Source organism: Corticium candelabrum, chromosome 1 (assembly GCF_963422355.1).
Source record: "Corticium candelabrum chromosome 1, ooCorCand1.1, whole genome shotgun sequence".
NCBI classification, from domain to species: Eukaryota; Metazoa; Porifera; class Homoscleromorpha; order Homosclerophorida; family Plakinidae; genus Corticium; species Corticium candelabrum.
The window spans coordinates 7,060,820-7,080,468 of NC_085085.1; the positions used below are offsets into that span (position 1 = coordinate 7,060,820).

Here is a 19,649-nt window from a genome sequence, read left to right on the forward strand (position 1 = left end):
CATTTCTAACAAACCAGCATTTCTCGTAACTATAAGCAGGAATATTTAATTAAAGAACATACTGGCAGTCAGTGTACATGTAACACACTGCATGGTATTTGCTCATGGTAATTTTGCATTACCAAAAATTTTCTAGTACATCACTAGAGAGTTCAGAGCTTGAGTTGCAAGAAAGAAGCTCTGATACATGCTCTAAGAAATTTTTCAGTATATTATTAGATTGTCACAACAAAGCAAACTGTTGCACAGATTCTGTTGTTAACACTATTTGACTTCATTGCTGTCTAGTTTATTGATCATTCTTTTTTCTTTCTTTCTCCTCCTTCTGCTGCCTTGTAGTCTGTATGACACTCTGTACTGCCTCACTTGAAGGATCAACACCAGGCAGACCACTCAATACTGAATGTAAAAAGTCAGGATCATCCATAAGTTCGGTGAGGTCCTCACTTTCGTCATCTGCTTTTTTTCCCTTAGCCTGGGGCTTTCTAGTTCCTAATTGGCCTCCTAATTCACCTCCTGTGATAGAAGAAAACAAGTGTGTCAATTGCTATTGCTGATTCAACTACACACACAGATACAACAGCTGGAAAACAATGAAATATTGACAGTTCAACACACACAAAAAAGAAAAATTTAATTAACCCTCAAACACATGATGCTGCAATGTGCATATATATACTGTACGCAACTTGTACTACTAGTATGTAATCAATATTCACAGCAAGTTTGTAGCATACCAAGTGTGGAAATAGTGTACAGCTTGAACCACTGTTATCCATAATGTAATGAGTTTGCTAGTCTTGTGACATAACATTCAAACGTACGTACCAATGTTTCCATGAACATGCCAAAACAAACTTGCAAGAAAAAGCATCTTGTTTAGCAGATTTAGCCAAACTAACCTAAAATGATAACAATAATGACAGAATCGAATGCAAAGTTCAATATGAATCTAGCTGCCGACAACTTCCAAATTTGATCTGAAAGCAATTTTTGTTTCTGGTACACCCACACTGACTAGATTATAACAGTATTATAAATGTCATCAGTGTCAACAAACTTTGTGAAGTACTGGGAAAGGGGTCCTACAACCAATAGGAGAAGTAAACACACACATGCACAAACACACACACACACACACACACACACACACACACACACACACACACACACACACACACACACCACACACACATTCACAAATCCACTTGTACACACACATGCGTGTGCATGCACACCACAATGCAGTAGCTATTGTGCATCTTGTCATTACTATATCTCTGTCAAACTGACAGTCAGTCAACAATGCAAAAACTAACATACTCTTGAAAATAGACCTAATAGTCTGTGTCACAACAGAAAACACTGCAGACAAAACACTTAATGACAGAAAATAATAACACAATGATTATCAAACAGATACTGCATGTACAATAAAGGTAAGTACCTGTACTGTACATACAGTACTACATTCTCTCGTATGTCATTAAAACCAAAGCACTACATTAATTAAGCACACTACATATGTACTTCATAAATAGTCTGAGCGTAATTGGCCACTGTCAACCAGGTAGTCAAACATCGATGTACATGTCAAATGATCAGACAAGAACATAGATTAACAGAAGACAGTATGCAAGACCAATACATTCTTGATCCATGTTTTTGTTGCAATAGCCTATTACTAGCATTGTGAACAAACAATAGAGTTTCTGATCAAACATTGTAATATATGTTACAAAACTATATACATAAGACCTATGGGAAAGTTTGCTAAGACTCACTGCAAGACTGGAAACTTAGCTAAGCATTGTAATGTCACCATTTGCCAACGCAAATGACTCAGAATTGCACAACTATTAGCATCACTTCTAGCAACATGATGGAAAAAGATATTGCCACTAACAGAATGGCACATGCCTATTGCAGTTACCATACAATAAATGTACGAGTAAATTGAATTAGTCAACGTATAATCACTACCAAATTGCACAAAAGTAAGTCAAACACTGTATACGTAGACTGACTCTAAAACAAATATAAGAAGCAATTCCTTTATGAGCAAGAGCTCTAATAAGCTGTGCATAGACAAATCAATGTTTAGCAACTTGTACTATCATAAAAAAAGTGAAAATTGGGATTACTATTAACTATTGGTGCTATCCCTACTTAGGGAGTGGCTAGCACTCCTAATCCCAGATAAGCAAAGCTTGTTGCATGTAGCCTGTTTAGACATAAGCACTGATGTAAGTAAGCACTGTTTATAGCTATGCAAATCAAACTACTTTAGAGAAAAATTCATTGTTGATTCTTAACATAGACATCCTAATGAGACTGATCTGATCATCAGAACTAGCATAAACATACATTAACAAACTACATGTCAGACCTACAAACAATCAACCAGACAAATATGTACATACAGGCAGACTTACAGACTGACTTTAATAGACACAAACTTCTACATACAGAACACTAAAAGTTAACAATATTATCATGACAGTACAGACAGACTGACTGACTGACTGACCTCATTACAAGAAACATCAAGCTTGATTTTTGTGTCCTCATGGACTCATTCTATACATGAGATGCCAAAACGGTTGGCAACTATAGAACCTCAGATTGATGTTTTGTTATCCTCAGAGTCCTAAAATTCTGTAGGCCACATTCTTCATGAATGTCTAGATCTTGATCAATCAATGAATGATCTATTGTTTAATGCTAAGCGTCTGCAGCATCATCTGACAGATAAGGCCATGAAAGCTCAAGTCAATATTCTATTAGATGAAGAATCTGGAAAGGATTCAGCATGATTACGTTCCTTGCAAGGAAAATGTGCAGGCTCATGGCTAAATGCCATTCCATCAACCCAGAATCTCGTAATCTTACCTGGAAATTTCACTTAGGGGCATTCATGAGGTTGAGGGATGACGATGCTCTTGCCCTTTTTGGCAAGAGCATCGTCATCCCTCAACCTCATGAATGCCCCTAAGTGAAATTTCCAGGTAAGATTACGAGATTCTGGGTTGATGGAATGGCATTTAGCCATGAGCCTGCACATTTTCCTTGCAAGGAACGTAATCATGCTGAATCCTTTCCAGATTCTTCATCTAATAGTCTAAATGTATGTGAAAACCATCGATAGAGAGGGTATCATCTGTAGACTTGTAAAGTTGGCGGTGGACCAGTGTGGTCTCACAACCGTATGGTTTCTGTGTCAGCAGATTGTCTCAGCCAGCTACATGTACCATATTACATTCAGCCTAAAGATCGCTACACCACTTCCAGTGGAAGACCAAACATCTACGTTGCTAAATCATTCTGCATACCAGTAGCAAAATTAGACATTGCTCTATCACATCCATACAGCAAAGACATGCTACCTAAAGCTGCTTATATTGATGGGGCTGCAGGACCCACAAGGGAAAAGAATAAATACACAAAGTATAACTCCCAACAGCTACAAGGAGGGTATGTACCAACAGCAATCCCTTTGGTATTTGAACATTATGGCAGATGGGGTGATGAGGCTCAACAGCTTTAAAGACTCTTTCTGTCATGTCTTATGATGAGGACGATTGTCAGCATAGATCAGAATTTTACGACATATTGGAGACAACGCTTATCAGTCCAGTTACAATGATGTTAATGCTAGTGTCATTTAAAGGAAGGCATCACGTTTATTGAAACTTACAAATAAGGTCAAAGACTGGACAATATGCATAATGTTGAAAATATATGTATTTGACAAACTGACAGACAGACAGACAAACAGACAGGCCGACAGAGAGGCAAACAGATAAACAGGCAAAAGAAAAACAAGAAAGTGGGCAAGCCAGCAACAGGATAATGACTAAGAGAACTAAATAACTGACTGACTAATTAATAAAACCAACAAACAGATAAAGTACAAACATAGCCAAATAAATAGAAAAGAAAATACAAGCAAAAGGAAATTCAATGACAAAACATAACGCTGGGAAAAGGGGTAAAACCAGACGCATGCTTTGGAAAACTGTTCTAGCGCATGTGTAGGATGTTTTCACTGAGCTGGTTCAATGGCAATTTTCGCGTGGTCAAACCAACAATCATTATGATATTATCTACTAGCAGTTTGCTGCCTCTGGGTTAATGAGCAATATCTGAGTTTCTCTTCTCGCCTCGTGCCTTGATGGAGAATGTAGACATGCTGGCAGAGTTGTCCAACTGTGCCAACTCTGTCCAAACGCATCCTGTCAATGCCTTCCAGCATTTTGTCAACACTTTTGTGTATCTAAATAACAGCTACAGCAGGCAAGATGCTGTCAGGAAGACACAGGCATTTAAGAACGTTGAAATTGATGAGAAAAATTCCATTTTGAAAGAAGCTTTTTGGAAGCTAGAGATGACGACGAAGAGAAAAATTATCAAGTATGGGCCAATTGAAACATGTATTAATACTAAATCAGCATTTTGCTAGTACGCTGTCGGGGAAGAGGGAGGAAAAAATACGTACATTTTGTACACTCATGAAAATGCCGAAAAATATGGATGACCCCTTACTTAGTTGCATAAACAAACCACACATACCGGCTACTTCATGGTCAAATAAAACATTAAGATCCACTTTCCGACCAACACCTGCTTTCTGGGAAGATGAACCTACACCTTGATCCACAAGCTCTTCAGTTGACAACTCCATAGCCTCGTGCTCACTTCTTTCAGTATCAGCATTGACTATAAAAGAGGCCAATGTCATTCATCAGTTACATATCAAGTGTAATGAAGACAAGCAGAATTTCCTATACAATAACATAGATACAACAAATACAGTCAACATGCTAAACAGAGCTAACAAAAAATAATCGTAACTCATGCAACCACACCATACTAAATTTTCCAAACAGAAGCAGACATGACAATAAAAAAAACAAGAAAACATAAGATACAGTCTAATGCAAACACAATCCAGTACCATACAGATCAATGACTAAAGTCAGACACCAAATACCACTTAATTCAGCCATTTACCCAAAGCTTGCATAGACAGCTCAATAGCAGCTGCCAGCTGGTCGTCTTCTCCTAGTTCGTACTCATCATTAGGATCTGCACAATCAGCCACTGCTACTGGATCTAACACCAGTTGGCTGAGACCACTTTCTGAGATCATCGGCTCATGACTGATCACTGAGTCATCTGTCACTGCTGTGGCAAGTGCTTGTTCAAGATTATCACCAGGTTCACCAGATGTTTCCATCGCCACTTGTCCCTCAGTAGCAGCTAACAACGAGTCCATATTAGCTAGGTAGTGCACAACACACAGCACAAAGCAGCAATGACAATGAGCTCAAATTAATTAAATCAAACTAGTGAACAAGCGTACACACTAATAGACTGCATAATCAATTTCTGTCATTTCCTGCGTTAGTCCTTACCAGTTTTCGGTAATCTGTTTGTATAGTGTAATCACTCCTCATGTAGCAACACGTGACAATCTTAAAGATCAAGTCTAACCTGACATCCCTCTGTATGTAACTCCATAGCAATTTATGTGCTTGCTTGTGTAGTTATTGCATCAGTATAATGGTCTACACTCTTTCACTGTATTTTATAGACAGTTAAAGACAATTTCTGCAGTTACTATTCATTAAATAAATGAAGAAAAATGTCATTCGTCAGGGCCAATTAGAAAGTGTCAGAAAGAGACTGACATCTGGTCACCTAATATTTGTAATTGCCTCAATCAACAATCATGTTTTATGCCGTTATCTGTCAGGTAGGTCCGAGCGTGAGAAAGAGACAACATCTGGTCACATATTTGCCTCAATCAGCGATCACATGTTATACCGTTGCCTAGCAGGACGGCTAGTCGGTTGGTCGTATGTCACATGACCGGTCTGCACTACTATCCCTAGCGTTTCACACATCGAGTAACAATACAGTCTACTTAGACTAAATCTACAAGAGTGTCTACCTCATTGCCTGTTTGTCTGTCTAATAATGTTTCAATAATAGTATGTCACAACAACTAAAAACTCACAAATGCAAGACTATTATTCAAACAAAGATAAGTCTTCACTCCTATATTACTATAGTTTCACACCTTGACTTGCACCTTCATTAGATTCAGTCACTATCTCCTTGCTTTGCTGCTCTTGCCTTACTCTCTGTTCTTCTAGTGACACACGTAATGCCTACAGTCAATGGCAAACAATGAACTATCAACTATGAACAGCAGTGCACATCTTCAATCCCAGCAGGTAAAGACGAACTGATTCATACAACATCACTCAGTAGACACCAACACTAAAACCCGGTTCACAGTACAACGCTGATGGCAACACCAACGTTGACGTTGATGCTGGAATAGAAATAAATCCTGTTCCAGCGTCAATACTGTGAACCGAGCTTAACTCTAACAATCTTACTAAAAAAAGATTTCATACAGTTAATATAAAGAGCTGCATTAGCCAAGCTTGCCACATGTTATTGTTCCAAAATGTCTGGCTTGATTAATTCTACTACTACTTTGTTCTAGCTTTGAAAAGAATTAGCATTACATACAACTGGAGGAAGAGTAAAGTCTGTTATAACAACAAGGTCCACCCTTAATTAACTAGTTCAGTATCTCTAACTAATTCACAGAACTATGCTAAGAGCCATAAGAAACGAGACTTTGTAAAAGTCAAATGACTTGTGAGTAGCATACTCTCAACATATAAGTTGGAATGACTTCTGCTTTGTGACTATGTGGATGTGTGGATATGTGGTGGACTATGTCCATCATGCTCAGAAATGTGCTACACCCTTAGTTCAGTCCAATCACAGAGCAGTATTTGCGTTTAGTCGTACTTGGCAACCAGAGACAATGGATGACCCACCTGTCAGATCCGTGAAACATTCATGAAAGAGTTTTTTACCAGAACAGTGTAATTCATGTTTGTCACTGCCAGGTCTTGCCAGAAATAAACAACAGAACTTAGTTGTCTCCAACTTCTACTGCAAAATCAATCGCTTTCCTAACTTACAACATTGTATGAAACCTAGCATTAGTACAAAACTTGTACTACGTAATAACGTGCGAGACCTTGGAATAGTGTTTGCTTAATTAAGACAGGTGGTCGTTTAGTAAAGGAAACCTTGTGACCTTTACCCCTACATGTCAGACCCTGTATAAGAGACGTTCCAAGTGCTTGAATACCATGCACCCGTATGACATCTGTTGATATCTGCTGAGTCAAGATACCTTTCCCGAAAAGCTGAATGATCTTCACACAACAGGCGCGGATACAAAATTTTTCAAAAGAGGGGTTCCAGTTGTATCATTAGCCATGCCCCATACACAGCTAAATCTGTATACGACCTACGAAACCAGCAAACTCACTTCAATCTATATTAGAGTTAATAACTTTCTACCATATTCCATTATAAGCTTATAAGTTTAGAGTTGAACAAATTAACCATCCATCAAAACATGAAGGTTTGTTCACTTTAATAACAACAAACAAGATTTTGGCTGCCGTGGGCGTGTTGTTGAAGAGGAGGGGTCCTGACCCCTAGGACCCCCTCTATCCGCCTATGCTCAGTCACACAAACAGAGCACTTTTCAAGACATAAAGTAAGCAGCACACGTGTACATTACCTATGAAAACTAGTATAATACGCGAACCTCTGTCGAGCATCGCTTCAAATGAAAGTTACAAAGCAGTACAAGTGTATACTCATTGGGAGTAGCTTCTAGGCGGAGCAAATTTACCTTTCCCCCCAACCAGTACACAGAGTGCACCCGAACACCAGCTGCCAACAGCTCCTTCCACCGACCGTAGACAGGATAGAAGAGATTCGAATGCTAGCACCCCTACAAATTTGTCTCGACTCCTGTTGGCAATGCCGGCAAGGGTGGTTCACAGTATATACAGCCGGCTGGGTGCACTCTCCCCCCAGTGGCTTCGCTTCCCCTTGCCCTAGAGCCTCCATTTTTAATATCGGCACAGTCACGAGTCAGACTTCCAATTTTTCCAATGCTATAGTTATAGATTCTGTATGGCATTGTCTATCGCTTTTACAATCTACACTGTCTATATAAATACATATTGTATCAATTTACGTACAATATCTACTGTATCGGTAGTTGTCGATGCGCGTTAGTAACAAAGTCCCCTACGTAACGCGCAATACTCTTCACGCTTGTGCATACTACGGCAGCAAGATTGGATGCTTGTAGATTTTCAGATAGCACGTTACTTGAAATACAACGTTTCTGTTGTTTCTAATCAAAAATTGACGTTTTTCTGGCTAGATGTCCTCTCATGTTGAACAGTGCATAGTGATTGGCTGCCCGACCATTGTCCCTCATTGCCACGTGCGACACAAAGAAGAATAATTCATCGTGATTGGTCACTTGCTTGCATGCCATACACTCCTGAAGTGTGACACCCATATATGGTCATTTTTTGGTGTACATAGATAGTCAGCCAGCCACAGAGATTTGGGGCAAATAGACCCGTTAGTATACCGCTCCTCGCAAGTCATGTGACTTCTTGGAAGTCCCGGTCCTTTGACTCATAGCTTTCAATTATTGCACAATAAAATGGTTTCAATGCGAAATAGCAATAGCATTTGCAAACTAAGTGTTAGTGTGACATCTAGGACGTTTCAAACTTTTGGTGGACAGAAATGTATCCTGTGGTTACTTAGAGCAAGTGTTATTTGCTGTCAGAAATTCAGATTAGTGATTGCTGGTCACACTGAGCAGGTGGTTGCTTAGTACATTAGCTAATGTATTGGAGAATGTTCCGTGCCAAGCAAATGTAATTGCTCACACCAGATGGCCGCTTAGAGAAAGGGTCGCTAGTACAGGTTTGACTGTAGTATAATATCAATTGCATAGTATTGCACAACCACACCCACCCACCCACCCACCCACCCACACACACACACACACACACACACACACACACACACACACACACACACACACACACACACACACACACACACACACACACAATAAACGAATGTCAAGTCCTCCACGTCTTTCAACGTCAACCTTGAGGTCAGTTGCGGAGATAGCTCCCCCTGCCTCTAGAAACGAGGCCTCCATGCGCTACGTGGAGTCTTAGGGCCAGCGCTACAATCCACCTGGAGCTTGGCCAGAGTCATCCAGGGGCACTGATGTATGGTGCAGCTCTGGGACTGGACACAAAGGCCCACACGACCCGTCAGCTGCATGATGTTGCTGCCAAGCCAGCGGTCTTGTCCACCCCAGTCAATGACCAGGTACTCATCTATTCTCCTGAGTTGAGAGAAGCAATTGTGTGTAAGTTTCTTGCTCAAGGAAACTGCAACAGTGGAGCCTCCACCAGGATCAAACCTTCAACCCTCATCACGGAATACAAGATCCCGGATGTCATCACCAATGCTCTACCAACTGCTCCACCGTGCCACACACACACACACACACACACACACACACACACACACACACACACACACACACACACACACACACTACATTTATGCTAACCAGGGCCAGTTCTGGGTCCTCATTGGGATCAATTCCAAACTCCAGTCCTCCCATTGCACCAACACCAAAACCTCCCCCAAGTGCTGCTGGGCTCGAACCATCTTCCGATGCCATTAATGGTGATGACAGAAGAGCATCAGATAAAACAGGACCACTTGACACAGTCACAAGATGACTGCTACTCAACAAAACAAGAAAATGAGTAAATCTTTGACACATACTGTAGTATGTACGTAAAACAGACTTTGAGCCTCCTTTTCCATTTACTGTGCTGATAAAAGCTGAAAGCATTTCTGCATTTGCTGACTAAATAATATGTTGAATATAACAATTATCTGAGCAACACAGAAATAGTAAATTAATCATGTAAACACACATCTTCACCAAAGCTTATAATATCAACTGCAACATTCTCCTTCTTCAACTTCTTGGCAACTGTTATCAGCTGAAAGACAACAATAAATCACAGCTGACACAAACCGCTGCAGTATGTCTTACAGAAACATCCTATACCCATAAATCAAGCCAAACTCAATTAGTGTAAAACCAGATATGGATTTCTAAAAATATGACATAAGTAACCATCTGTTTGATTTGTTGCATTTTATAGTAATAAAAAGTCAGCTTCATATCAGTTCATTAGAATATGGCAATACAGGATCCTTTAAAATAACTTTTCTCCACTAACACAAACAAATTTACAATAATTATGTATTTGTTACAATCTATTATGTATTTAGTATCTATCAAGTGAGCAGTGTATCACTGAGGTCGCAGAAGTCATCAGGCACTGCAGAGGCATATCAACGAGTCTCAGTTGTTCAAGAACAACGTACCCAAACCAGTTGTTCAGAATTTACAGTCTGAACATATTTAGGCAACAAATTTTTTTGACCACCATCACTGCTCAACCACGTTGCAACACATAATCAACAATTGCCAGAGCCGTATATAGATATTATACCTCCATATATGGCTCTCACAAGTGCAAGCCTCAATTGTTTCTAACTTCATCAGAGTTCTGGCATCTTGAAACCGTTTGTAAATATTTAGATTTAGTAGAATCTCTTGGACAGTTGTAGATAGTACCTGAAACCTCTATCTCCACAATAGGCATAAGATCAGTTATATAACAAAGTACACCTAAAAAATTATATCAATTTAAAACTCCTGGTAAATCCTTGTTCTTCAAAAATGTGTGCCAATAGTATGTATAAAAAGACCACCCATGAGACAGCTACTTCAATGCACTGCATAAAAGCAAATGTACCATATTCCACTTTAAATTCAAATTTACAGTAATCAGATGATTATGTAATCATCTTAAATGTTAAATCTCCTAGTTTACTAAACAATATCAATGTTACAATAATATCATCATTTCTTATTACAACTATAAATGATTCAACAACACCAACTTCTTTGTCTGAATTTCCAATTGGACTTCCAACAAATATGACAAGCCGAACCTTATGAGTTTTAGTCTGGCGATGCTTGAGTGCTAACTAAATCAGTAAAAATATGCAAACAGAGTGATAACCTTACTCATTTGCTGTGCAACCAATTCTCATACTTGAGCAACACGAATGCCTGTAATGAAGTTGATTTTGCCAGTTGGTCTTACCATCTGTGCAGCAGACAAGATTTTGCCCACATCAGTTGTGAGAGTTACTAGCACATTGTGCCTACAATATCAAACAGTTGATTTCAGTTTGTTTTATGTTATATCAACATAAGCCGGAAATATTTACATCAATACATCCATAATACATACATAAATACATAGATAAATACAAGCATACATACATAAATATTCACGACACACACATGAATACGTACATACACTAGCTAATTAGCCTGTTCTTCACACAGGCAAATAAAGAACACATATCAGTATTAAAACAAGAAAATGGACATTTATCTCACTCAAAGTTTGTGCCATAGACTGGGAATTCTACGAATACTAAAGCTACAATAACAAGATAAACATAGCTATATTATCTGATGTTCTGTTCAGATCAGATTGCTACCCCATTTTCATTTGATTTTCACAAAGACCATGTCATTTAAGAGGCAGTGGCAGATACAGAAGGGGGCATAAGCGACTAAAAGCTGGTATGAAGTCATCAAGTTTATGACGTCAAACACTCACCGTGTGACTCGACATTCCAACAGGTAGAATTATGCACCAGTTTATACGACATACGTATATACGGTATGGTACTTACTGTTTTACATTATTGCAGCTACTTAGCTAGCACAAATGTTTAAGCAAAAAATATAGTAATGACATGATTTTATGTTAGTCACTACAGTACTGTCCATGCTTTCTCTTGAACGTGAATTTGGTTATCTGAAATTAGACACTGCTTAAAGGCGTAATTAAGAGAAAAAACTGCAGACGTGATGATCATTCGCTGTTTCCACAAGATGCCATCCAACTAAATTACAGGAAAACATGCACCGCAGTGTACATAGGGAGTAGTCAGCAGAGTTAGGGTTAGCTACTATGTTCTAGCTACACCAGTGTACGGTACCACTTACTACCTAGATATTTATCCCAGATGTGGTAATTACCAGACTTACGGAAGCTATAGTATATGACGTGACGCTCTACTTATATCTAATATTTAAGTATCACTGCAAAGGGTAAACCCTGTGATTGCAGACAGAAATATTATACTTAGCCAGAGCAATTAAAGGCGCTTCCAAAGGGGAAGCACATGCCCCCAATGCCCCCATCTAAATCCGCCACTGAGAGGTTGTTAGATTTGTTATCCTCAGAAGTGTGGTAATGAACATCACGTACAGCTATTCATCAAATCATGCAACGTTCCTACTATTTTAGATCCCATCCCCTCAAACACGTTGTTTCCAAAGCAAAAACACATATTGCACACGGTAACTATCAGCTGCATTGCCAAAGAAAGGGACAAATGTGCATTATCAGAGATCTAGATAAGACTGAGCATATCTTAAACTTGGTTTCTTAATTTTTTGAAAAACATATACACTTGCTGTGCACACCTAAAGCAATAGACAAGGGTGGCAAATTTAATGATTTGGTGGAAATCCAACTCACTGTTTGAGAAAAACCTGCATATGTAGTCAACAGTAAATCACCAATCTCTCAAAGTGCCTCATAAAAGATAACACTTTCACATTGCATCTAACTCATGTTGGCACGTGTGAGCAACATTTTGCATACAGGAGATTTGCCATCGTGGAGAAATTTGCACAAGCACAAACAAACAGCACTCCTTTATCTACATTTTCGCTCAAAGCATTCGTCAGGGTCGCAGGCGTCGATTACAATTTAACATGGTAGCACCAATACACCTAATATATGAAGCTCAAATTGTGTGTGTGTGGTGTGTGTGTGTGTGTGTGTGTGTGTGTGTGTGTGTGTGTGTGTGTGTGTGTGTGTGTGTTCGCAATACACGGCCATGTCTTTTCTTCGTTCTCAACCAAAATCGGCACGCACACTTGGCACGCAAAAGGGAAGGTTTGCGTAAAAATGCAAAGAATTATGCACAGGTCCCCTCTCGAGGGGTCACCCCAAGTAAAATTTCTCAATGATGCAAATGCTACACATACCAGTTCATTCAAACACACACCCACACCAGTCCCTTGTAGACTGTACGTGTCGTCCTTCACAAACGGTTTAACCTTCTAGCAATCAAATATTTCTTGCCGATCGTTTCTCTCCAAATTCTGATGCATTTGCACTGAATCCAACCTACACGTTTTCTGCACCAAGAGTTACACAAGGAGTGTGTCGATTTCTACCAAATAAAAAGAAAAGAGCAAGGTTCAAATATATTCAGCATATCTGGGACCTCGCAACAAAGATTGAACGTGATGTGATGTGTTCACACAAGCTCAGACTGCGTCTTCCGTCAGAACACAACAAGATCTTGCCTGTACCAAGGATCCATATATTGTATAAAGCTGGTAACTGTTTTGCTGTTCTGCCTTTTGTTTAATTAAGGTAAACAGCCAAAGAATGAAGGGATTGGCCTACATTTCACTGTAGTAGAAGCAATTAGAACAAAGAACAACATAAGAGGTGTGGTGTTCACATCTCGATGCCAGAGTCTCGTTTGAGTCAACTCTTGCACAAAGATCTTGATAATATTTCTGACATCCCTCCCCATTTCACACACACCTGCTGATAACATTCACATAAACAGTGACAACGTTGCTGCCCCTCAAATTGTTCAAAGACTTTCTGCTGATTAAAACTACACGTGTACCTTTCCTGGGGCTGTGGTGTATTAGATCTCTGCTGATAGTGGCATGCACATTTCCTGCATGGAGTGATACAAGAAAATGAAAATCTAAATCTGTCGTTCTTCACCAAGACAATCAAAAAAAGAAACATTTTCGCGTCCAGTAAGTCCAATAGAGAAAGAAATTCCATGTGACATGGCCATGCTCTCCCTAAATTTCCAGCAACTAAAACGTCATTGGCACAATACAAACGACCCACAAATCAATGAGAACAAGATACCGCATATCATATATGTTTTAGCTCATGCAAATCCATAAATTCTGTACTTGTCATCCAGACAGCTTTGACCATGCACTTATAGTAATAGTAAAAGAGACCCATTGCAAGTGAGATAGCATGGTCGTGAGTTGTGGAGCTTGGTCTGTGCTGCCACCTCTGTTCAAACTACCTACTCAGTGCCGTGACTCTTCAACTCAGAAACCTTCTTTTTGCCTCTACCACAGCCTTTGTTTCAGCAACAGCAACAACTCTTACTTCCAATTAGTCAGGTGGGTTTGGTTTGAAGTCACTTGAGAAGGCATTAGTTCTCCAAAAAGTTACCTGACGTTGGAGCTATAAATTTATTCTTGTCTAATCAGCCCACTACCAAACCTGGGCTTGGCGGTCATCTTCAGTCATCAATTCATGAACTCCTTTCACCTCTTCCTAACAACATTCCATCGAGTTGCTTTCCATGGAGTTGCTAATAGCACACCCACCAAGCTGCAGCATTCCCTACCATTTTCAGACTACTGTATACAATCTCTCCTTTTAGTAAAAAACAACAAAGATACCCATCTGCGATCTCTTCGGGAAACTAGCACATGTCAAGTGCAAGGATAGAAAAAATTCTGACCTTAACGTTGGCACTTAACTAATTCAGCCTGATGGATACTGTTTAGTAACTTGTTTGAGACTAGGTGTTAATATACATTTGAACCTGACGTCTACATCATGTGACTTCAGTGCTCCCCTTGATAACTATGGCATTCACTTGTTAATTAATTATTACGAAATTTGGGTGCAGACACAATATTAAAGCATAATATTCTCATCTCCTGCTACCGTGACTGCTTGTCGAAATTGGGTATTCATCACCTAAAGCCTGCAATGAAAGCAGTGATGCCTGCCCAGTATCGTAGTATTTGGCTTGATGTCTACTTTGACCACAGATTTAGATGTATAATTGTATACAGTATCCATGGAGTACAAACAATCACCAATATGCAGCTCCTGGCTTCATAGTTAAAAATAAGGACATAGAAAGTCAAAGTATTCTTATGAGCTCACTCCTAGTAGCATTCCTGACAAAGTACTGGTTGTCCACTTTCTGTCTTATAGACAAATAAGTGGTATCATAGTTCTCAAGATCTTATAGAAATCTCATAATAATAAAGTCAACATACCACCTCAATCTACAACATATTGGATGAGGAGACTTTCAACAAACAGACAGACAAACAGACAAACAGACTATTTTATTCTTCATTAAGGCCACACTGTTTATTTCTATGTTTCTGGGCACCCTAGTGCATAGAAATCAACACGGGCATGTGCTGCGGAAAAAATGCAAAAAAAGAAAATGTCTGAAGAAACAGGGTAAGCAGGTCGTAGGTGGCCCCAGTACGAATTCATCTAATAGGGTGAATTCATCTAATAGGGTACGTACATCACCAACATGCAGTCAAACATTCTCTGACATTGTATGCAGCAACCTGTTAATTTCCTATCACTCCTGCTTTCTGGTATGTGGCAGCGCCTTGGGGTGTGAAGATGAAAATGGGTGCATGTCAATCACTATAAAGCTTCACAGTAGTTTTCTTTCAGAATCTGTGCCACCTTACCATTGATGTCTTCGCTAGCTATTTCAGAACACAACTATTGTAACTAAAATGTATTTTTGATCAAGCCATGTGATGTTTCTTATTCCTCCAGTCATAGGTGTGCGGATGAGGAGAAACATAGAAATAAAACGGTGTGGCCTAAACACTATGACATGATCTAGTCGCAAGACGGTAACAGTTCTAGAATTTCTAGACAGACAGACAGACAGATAAACAGACAGACAGTATCACCATCTTTATTTCAGTCTACAGCTGAAATACATGACAACATGACTCGGAGAACCTTTTGTAAAATATTGGGATTGCCATCAATAGCCGATGAAGGGTGGAAACAGGCAACACTTCCTATCAAATTAGGAAGATTCGAAATGACATCGGTCGATGCTATTACTTCATCTGCGTTTTTAAGAGGATGGATGCATACTCTGTCAAAGTTGCCTACTAGGTTCCCTTACTTGACTAACGATGTATCACTCTTGCTTTCAACAGATAATAACTCAAAGATCTCGACCGATATTCATCAAGCTGTCAAGTCTACAAATTGTGATGTTTACCAACATCTAAGTGAGTTTGTCAAACAGCCCAAGAAATTACAACAAAAACTATCTAGTCAACTACATGAGGCAAGCGCAAATTCCTGCCTAGAAACTGCGATTTCACAATCAGATGTAGCTGCAGCTAAATTTAGATCAATAAGAGGTGAGGAAGCTGAGTCATGGCTGGAAGCTATTCCTACTGAAGAGATTCTTGCACTTAAAACCTGACAAATTTCGTTTGGCAGCATCTCTGAGGTTGGACATACCTGCACCTTTGTCAACTGAAACATGTGTGAATGTGGCAAGTTGGCAGATGAATATCATCTTCTTACATGCAAACATGGAGGTGGGCCTATAAGGCAGCATGATGAAATTGTAAATGGATGGAGGAATTGTCTACATGAATTAAAGATTCATCACAAGAAAAAACCTCGAAATCATTACTCTGGAAATGAGAATAGACCAGACATAGTTGTGTACAACTCTGGGTGTAGCTATGACCTTGATGTAAACATGGCTCATCCTTTCAGACAAGACACTTTAAAGCAGGCAGCTTTAGTGGAAGGTTTTGCTGCAGCAAGAAGGCAGGAAAGGAAGATGATCAAATACAAAAAACAACAACTTGCGCACAATACATCAAGCCTCAATTTCACTCCTCTAGTATTTGAACATCTGGAACTTGGGGATCAGAAGATACCAATTATTTAAACAAACTAGCCAAAAGATCAAGAGACATTGAAGGCTATACAAATGAAGCTGACTTTAGAGGTCATTGGAGGAAAAATTATCAATAATCTTACAACAATGTAACGCTATAGTCATCCTCCATAGCTGACTCATGTCTTCCCTGGAAAAGTAGATGAGAACATATACGATAGAGACTATCAAAGTAGATTGCATTAAACTAAAGCTGAACTCACTAATTTGTTTGCATTTAGTGTTAGAAATGTAACGTAGGGTTTGTGTTTCAATAAATGAAAGAGACAGACAGACAGACAGATAGACATGATAAGAGTACAAGAGATGATGAAGGAAAATGAAACGAGACCGACTTCAAGAACAAGTGGTGATCAATCATTTCAGTGACACTACACAACATTGCAATGCAAAAGCCGTCTCAGACAAACTCATTAGCATAGCTAGATTAAATCGTCAAAATGTAGTGTACTAAGTGTAATTCTGTATGCTTCAGAACCATAATGGTCCTATTGTGTTAGTGTCGCTGTGATGTAAATGTTTGATTTAAATGGAAAATATATGTATTAAGACAGACAGACAGACAGACAGATTATTTTATTGTTACAGATCCTCTATTTGTACACATCCTAAACTTCTATAATGAACCAGTCCTTCATATCAAAATACTTTAAAACATTAGTGGACTTGGATCTGTACATTAAAGTCGAAAAGCTTGTCCATGCCATCCTTTGTTTCTGAAACTCTTGACAACTTTTTGAGGATTACTTTTGCGTTGCATCTTTGAAGAATCAAAGAGAACCGTTTCCTCCAAAAAGTTTTGAATTGTTCTGCACTACGAAAGGGGTCTTCCTCAATACGGCTGCACTGTTTTGAGAGAGTGTGTAAGAAGGCATCGGCTTGCAGGCCCCATCTACCAAAGTGCTCAAACACTAGTGGTATACACTTTGATGACGTCCCTCCTGGTAGAATTTCTCCTGTATACTTATTGGTCTTCTTCTCTTCTCTTGTGCGGGCAGCAAACCCATCCTCCCTATTGGATTGTTTTAGAATGCCTTGACTCCATGGGTGTGCCAATGATATGTCAACATCTAGATTTTGTCCTGATTCTGCATCAAAGAATGTAATGTCTGGGCGATCCTCAGTGTTGACGTATAGATTTCTTGGTTCTTTCTCATGTGTGATATGTAGGTCACTCATGCATTCACTCCAGCCATGGAGAACAGAGTTATAGGCCCAAACAGGACCATCTCCGTACTTACAGACCAAAAGGTGATATCCTTGGGGTCTATAACTCGACCACAATTGCAAACATTCGCCTATTCAGTGAATGGCAGAGGCAATCCCAGTCTTAGGTAAGACGCAATGGAAAACTCGTTTGCTTTAAGTGCGTGCTTACCAGAAGACGGTATTACTTCTAGCCATGATCCTGCGCCTTTCCCTGTCAAGATCATAACCTTTCTGCATCTCTATCAGAGGGGACATGGGCGAGCAGGTCACCAACTTCACTGTTGGCAATCTTGGTGCACAGGCGATACTGTAGCTTTCGTGGGTATGAAATGAAATCTTCAGTGGACTGATTTTCCTCTGATTCACTGTCGACTGATTTGGCAAAGGTGGTAATAACTGAAACGCAGACTTCAGAGTAGAGCCAATTGATTCTGGAACTGATTCAGACTCTTTCAGATAGTTAACAGACAGACAGACAGACAGACAGACAGGACACCTCTACAGACAACAGACCGGACATCGTCTTTTCGACTGTGACATCGAATACAACATCAATCTTGACATCTCCTTCGCCCACCTATGGAGTAGTAACATCTTCCCCACATCTGCTGGTGTTAATTGTGCCGCTGCAAGGAGGAGTGCAATTCCATTAGTAATGGAACTCTTTGGAGAATGGGGACTATGCATGGAAATTCTAAAAGGAATAGCAAAGAAATCATCGGATGAAGTAGAAAGACTAAACGCAGTGAAATTTATTGACTTCTGGAGCAAACGCTTTTCAGACCAACTCCACAAGTGCAACGCAAGCACTATCTAAACGAAGTTATCTTTATTGACTGGAGACAACAGATGTGACTTTTATGCCACTCAGTACTTTAGTCATTAGCTGACACTGAGGGCTTTGCATGTAGTCTAGCTGCATATATATTGGCGAGTTATTAAGTAATTTCAAAGTGAAGAGACAGTAGTTTTAGCAGAAGTTAGCATTGATGTTTCAAAAACATGTTCTTGACAGATAGACAGATAGACAGACAGACCGACAGACAGACAGACAGACAGACCGACAGACAGACAGACAGGCAAAGAGACATAGACAGACAGAAAGACAAACAGACAGACAGACAGACAAACAGACAGACAGACAGACACTTTGCTATTAGATGGTGTATAATAGTTCAATGTTTGAAAGTACACGTATTGACAAACAGACAGACAGACAGACAGACAGACAGACAGACAAACAAAACACAAGTCTTACTCTGACAGCGTCAGAAGTCCAAAATTGTTCTCTGGATTTAGCTTCGCCTTTGCGTGACATATCAAGTTTACAGCGTCCCGTTGAGCCTCCAAACGAGTAGGAATGTAGTCGCCATTGCGCATAAATTCGCTGTTGTCAACACTGCAACAACGACGCAATAGAAAAGCATCGCTCACAAAACACAACGAGACTAATAGAGGTGTACCATATTATCGTAGATTCCAACACCATAGTCGTCAATGAGTTCGGTGAACGACTTGAGAAAGCGACTGCTGAGTCACGTTACGAATAGTGAAACGTACGG

The 19,649-nt window shown here is 39.6% G+C and overlaps 2 protein-coding genes across 3 annotated transcripts; both read right to left on the reverse strand.

Annotated features, from left to right (window-relative positions):
• Window positions 1-67: 67 nt before the first annotated feature.
• Window positions 68-19,648, reverse strand: LOC134190701 (26S proteasome non-ATPase regulatory subunit 4-like). Of its 2 annotated transcripts, none has more exons than XM_062659549.1 (11): window positions 19,551-19,648; window positions 19,346-19,486; window positions 11,082-11,193; window positions 10,927-11,013; window positions 9,885-9,953; window positions 9,753-9,814; window positions 9,509-9,686; window positions 6,086-6,176; window positions 5,014-5,262; window positions 4,573-4,719; window positions 68-516 (listed from the first exon to the last, which is right to left on the reverse strand). In XM_062659549.1, exons 1-11 carry the CDS (start codon window positions 19,574-19,576, stop codon window positions 290-292), a joined length of 1,389 nt encoding a protein of 462 aa, XP_062515533.1. In that variant the 5' UTR covers window positions 19,577-19,648; the 3' UTR covers window positions 68-289. The 2 variants fall into 2 exon arrangements, with proteins under 2 accessions (XP_062515533.1, XP_062516226.1); XM_062660242.1 differs by having other exon boundaries at window positions 4,624-4,719; window positions 19,551-19,623.
• LOC134193215 (uncharacterized) lies at window positions 17,433-18,084 on the reverse strand. Its single transcript, XM_062662363.1, has one exon. The coding sequence runs from the start codon at window positions 18,055-18,057 to the stop codon at window positions 17,536-17,538; it is 522 nt and encodes a 173-aa protein (XP_062518347.1). The 5' UTR covers window positions 18,058-18,084; the 3' UTR covers window positions 17,433-17,535.
• Window position 19,649: the final 1 nt, after the last annotated feature.

What these genes read in the sequence shown, in the direction of transcription:
- LOC134193215 (XM_062662363.1), bottom strand. Translation starts at nt 18,057, where the DNA reads ATGAGTGACCTACATATCACACATGAGAAAGAACCAAGAAATCTATAC.
- LOC134190701 (XM_062659549.1), bottom strand. Translation starts at nt 19,576, where the DNA reads ATGGTGTTGGAATCTACGATAATATG. An exon ending in TTGGAATCTACGATAATATG is followed by an intron (nt 19,487 to 19,550) that starts GTACACCTCTAT and finishes TCGTTGTTGCAG; the next exon opens with TGTTGACAACAGCGAATTTA. An exon ending in ATTTGACCATGAAGTAGCCG is followed by an intron (nt 517 to 4,572) that starts GTATGTGTGGTT and finishes CTTCTATCACAG; the next exon opens with GAGGTGAATTAGGAGGCCAA.